This window comes from Schistocerca americana, chromosome X (assembly GCF_021461395.2).
Source record: "Schistocerca americana isolate TAMUIC-IGC-003095 chromosome X, iqSchAmer2.1, whole genome shotgun sequence".
Taxonomy (NCBI): domain Eukaryota; kingdom Metazoa; phylum Arthropoda; class Insecta; order Orthoptera; family Acrididae; genus Schistocerca; species Schistocerca americana.
The window spans coordinates 317,371,025-317,375,928 of NC_060130.1; the positions used below are offsets into that span (position 1 = coordinate 317,371,025).

The following is a 4,904-nucleotide window of genomic DNA, read 5'->3' on the forward strand; positions in this document are numbered from 1 at the left end:
TAATCATTTTTATTTTCTTATTGTTGTCCATTTTTTTGTGTCTATATGTAATTTGCTAAAATTCGCTTTTGTTTACTTATATGAAGAATTCATTTTACAATTGTTAACTAATTCATTTTTATTTTCTTACCATTGTCCTTCTTTTGGTCCATTTATAATTTAATAACATTACTTTTGTTAACTAATGCAGTATATTTACATTGACAATACAATTTACATAGTTAAGTAATTCAATTTCATTTTGTTATTGTTGTCATTGCTGCTGACCATATATAATTTACAAATATTGACATTTGTTAACATATACAATTTACTTACATAAACAATTCAATTTACCTAGGTTAAATAAATCATTTTTTACTTTCTTATTATTGTCCAATTGTAATTTTTTGAAATGTACTATTGTTAACTTATTCAATTAACTTACATAAACAATACAATTACCTTCCTTACTGATTCATTTTTTTTCCTATTGTTGTAAATCTTTTTGTCCATTTATAATTTACTAAAATTTACTTTTGTTAACTTACACAATTTACTTACGTAAAGATTGCATATTACTTTTGCTAACTAATTCATTTTTATAACTTATTGTTGTTCATTTTTGTTTTCCATTTATAATTTACTAAAATTCTCTTTTGTTTACTTATACGATCTACTTATATAAACAATACATTTTACTGTACTGAACTAAATATTTTTTATTTTCTTATTGTTGTCCACCTATAATTTACTAAAGTTTACTTGTGTTAATTTATACATTTTACTTACATTGACACTGCAATTTACCTTTATTAACTAATTCATTTTTTATTTTCTTGTTGTTGTCATTTTTGCTGTACATATATAATTTACTAAAATTGACATTTGTTAACTTATGCAGTTTACTTACAAAAACAATACAATTTACCGTTGTTAACTAAATCATTTTTTATTTTCTTGTTGTTGTCCATTTATGTTGTCCATTTATAATTCACTAAAATTTACTTTTGTTTACTTACACAATTTATGTACATGAACAAGGCAATTTATGTTTGTTAACAAATTAATATTTTATCTTCTTGCTGTTATCCATTTTTTGTCATCCATTTATAGTTGACTACTATTTACTTTAGTTTACTTATACAATTTACTTAATAAACAATCCAATTCAACAAGGTTTCACTTTTTATTACATTACTGTTGGACATTCTAGTTATCCATTTCTAATTTACTGAAATTTAATTTAGTTAACTTACACTATTTACTTACATTAACAATACAATTTGCCTTTGTTAATTAATTCATTTTTGGAATTCTTATTGTTGTCCTTAAGTTAATATCAGTTTATAATGTAGTAAAATTTGCTGTTGTTGACTAAAGCAATTTTAGATACATTAACAATACAATTTATTTTTGTTAACTAATTCATTTTTAATGCCTTATTGTTGTCCATTTTTGGTGTCCTTTTATAATTTACTTAAATTTACATTTCTTTACTTACATGAATAATACAGATTACCTTTTTCAACTAATTCATTTTTTGTTTTCTTATTGTTGTCCATTTTTTGTTGTTCATTTATAATTTACTAAAGTTGACTTTTCCTAATTCATACAATTTACTTACATAAACAAACAAATTACCTTTGTTAATTAACTCATTTCGTATTTTCTTATTGTTGGCCCCTTTTGATCTTCATATATAATTTACTAAAATTGACATTTTTTAACTCATACAATTTACTGACATAAACAACACAATTTGCCTTTGTCAATTAATTCATTTTTTATTTTGTTATTGTTGTCCATTTTTGTTGTCCATTTATAATTTACTAAGATTTACTTTTGTTAACCAAAAAATTCACTTACATGGAAAATACAATTTACTTTTCCTAACTAACTCATTTTGTAATATCATATTGTTGGACATTTTTGTTGTCCATTTCTAATTTACTAAAATTTACTTTAGTTAACTTATAAAATTTACTTACATAAATAATACAATTTACCATTGTTAACTAATTCATTTTTTATTGTTTTATTGTTGTCTATATTTTGCTGATCATTTAACATTTACTAAAATTTACTTTTGCTAACCTATACAATTTACTTACATAAACAAGACAATTTACCTCTGCTAACTAACCCATTTTTTTTTCTTGTTGTTCTTTTTTTGGTGCCCATATAGAATTTACTAAAATTCGCTTTTTTTACTTACATAATCAATACATTTTACCATTGTTAACTAATTCATTTTTTATTTTCCTATAGTTGTTCATATACTACTGTCCATTTGTAATTTAATAAAATTTACTTTTCTTAACTTATAGGATTTACTTACAAAAGCAATTCAATATTTCCTTTGTTAACAAATTCATTATTTATTTTGTTATTGTTGTCCATCTATGATTTACAAAAATTTACTTTTGTTAACTTATACATTTTACTTACATAAACAAACAATTTAACTTTGTTAACAAATTAATTTTTTATTTTCTCACTGTTGTCAATTTTTTGGTGTCTTTTTATAAGTTACTAAACTTTACTTTTGTTTACTTATACATTTTACTTACATATCCAATCCAATTTACCTTTGTTAAGTAATTCTTTTTTATTTTCTTATTGTTGTCAATTTTTGCTGTACATTTTTAATTCACTAAAACTCACTTTTGTTTACTACTACAATTTACTCATATACACAATACATCGAACTGTTGGTACCTAATTCATTTTTTTCTTATTGTTGTCCAATTAAAATTTACTAAAATCCACTTTTGTTAACTTGTAGATTTTACTTACATAAACAATACAATTTACCTTTGTATAATAATTCATTTTTAGTTTATTATTGTAATTAATTTTTGGGGTCCATATATAACATAAAGAATAGAATTTGCATTTGATAATTAATTCATTTATTATTATCTTATTGTTGGGCATTTTTGCTGTCCATTTTTAAGTTATTAAATTTTACTTTTGTTAACTTACACAATTTACTTACATAAACAATACAATTTTTCTCTGTTAACTAAATCATTTTTTATATTATGATTGTTGCCCATATATAATTTACTAATGTTTACTTTTGTTAACTCACACTTTTTATTTACATAAACAATACAATTTACATTTGTTAACTAATTCATAATTTATTTTCTAATTTTTGTCCATTTTTTTGTGTCCATATTTAATTTACTAAAATTCGCTTTAGTTTACTTATATAAACAATTCATTTTACCGTTGTTAGTTAATTCATTTTTTATTTTTTTATTGGTTTCCATTATTTGCTGATCATTTATTATTTATAAAAATTTACATTTGGTAGCTAATACAATTTACTTACTTAAACAATACAGTTTACCTTTGTTAACCAATTCATTTTTAATTATCTAATTTTTGTGCTTTTTTTGAAAATTTATAATTTATTAAATTTTCCTTTTGTCAACATACACAAATTCCTTACTTCAACAATACAATTTACGTTTTTTTAACTATTTCATTATTTATTTCTTTTGTCGTCCATTATTTGCTGTCCTTTTATTATTTACTATAATTTAATTGTTAGTCAATTAATTTGTTATATGCATGTTGTTGTCCTTTTTTGTTGACCAATTAAAATTTACTAAAATTACTTTTGTTAACTAACGCATTATACTATCATTGACAATACAATTTAACTTTGTTAACCTATACAATTTTATTTTCTAATTGTGTCTGTTTGTAACTTACTAAAATTTACTTTTGTTAATGTATACAATTTACTTACATAAACAATACAATTTACGTTTTTTTAAGTAGTTCATTATTTATTTCTTTTTGTTGTCCATTATTTGCTGTCCATTTCTTATTTACTAAAATTTTCTCTTGTTAACTTACACAATTTAGTAACATAAACAATACAAATTACTGTTGTTAACTAGTTCATTTTTATATTCTTATTGTTGTCCATTTATAATTTACAAAATTTTACTTTAGTTAATTAATACATTTTACTTACATAAACAATACAATTTACCTTTGTTAACAAATTCTTTTTTTTCTTATAGTTGTCAATTTTTGCTATCTATATACAATTTACTACAATTCACTGTTGTTTACTATTACAATTTACTTATATAAACAATACATTTTACTGTTGTTATCTAATTAATATTTTCTTATTGTTGTCAATTTAAAATTTACTAAAATTTACTATTGTTAACTTATACATTTTAGTTACATAAACAATATAATTCAGCTTTGTTAGCTGATTCATTTTTATTTTCTTATTGTTGTTGGTTTATAATTTACTAAAATGTCCTTGTGTTTACTTATACAATTTACTTACATAAACTTTTTAATTTACTAAAATTTACTTTTGTTAACTTATACAAGTTACTTACACAAACAATACAATTTACCTTTGTTAGGTAATTAATTTTTATTTTCTTATTGTTGTCTATTTATAATTTACTAAAATCTACTTTTGTTTACTTATACAATTTACTTATATAAACTACACATTTTACTTTTGTTAACTAATTCATTTTTGTTTTCTTACTGTTGTCCACTTATAATTTACTAAAATCGACATTTGTTAACATACACAATTTACTTATATAAATAATACAGTTTACCATCTTTCTGCATGGTTTAGTTCTCCTTTGTACTTTGGTAATCATTGTTGCCACAACCACATCAAGGTCACTAGTACAGTTTCAGTGTACACATCCTGGATTAGACATGTACTTGTTCCATAGATCATGTATACGACAGTTCATAATGATGTGGAACATGTTGGGTTAATAAAAGGTGTCTATCCAAGATATTACATTACACAAAATATTACATGACACTCAATATTTTTTTTGGATGGGGGGTGGGGAAATTACCCACTTACTATATCCAAGAATTCATCTAATGAGTAGGAGTTGCCAGTCAGAAAT

The 4,904-nt window shown here is 22.2% G+C and overlaps 1 protein-coding gene across 1 annotated transcript; it reads right to left on the reverse strand.

The window, feature by feature from the left end:
- Positions 1-581: 581 nt before the first annotated feature.
- Positions 582-4,234, reverse strand: LOC124555993. Its single transcript, XM_047130037.1, has 7 exons — positions 4,172-4,234; positions 3,977-4,042; positions 2,981-3,116; positions 2,797-2,924; positions 2,321-2,382; positions 790-854; positions 582-655 (listed from the first exon to the last, which is right to left on the reverse strand). Exons 1-7 carry the CDS (start codon positions 4,232-4,234, stop codon positions 582-584), a joined length of 594 nt encoding a protein of 197 aa, XP_046985993.1.
- Positions 4,235-4,904: the final 670 nt, after the last annotated feature.

Coding starts and splice junctions, on each gene's coding strand:
- LOC124555993 (XM_047130037.1), bottom strand. CDS start 4,234: ATGAATCAGCTAACAAAGCTGAATTATATTGTTTATGTAACTAAAATG. Junction 4,043..4,171: donor AAATGTATAAGTTAACAATA/GTAAATTTTAGT, acceptor AATTGTATATAG/ATAGCAAAAATTGACAACTA. Junction 855..2,320: donor GGAAATATTGAATTGCTTTT/GTAAGTAAATCC, acceptor TGTCAATTTTAG/TAAATTATATATGTACAGCA.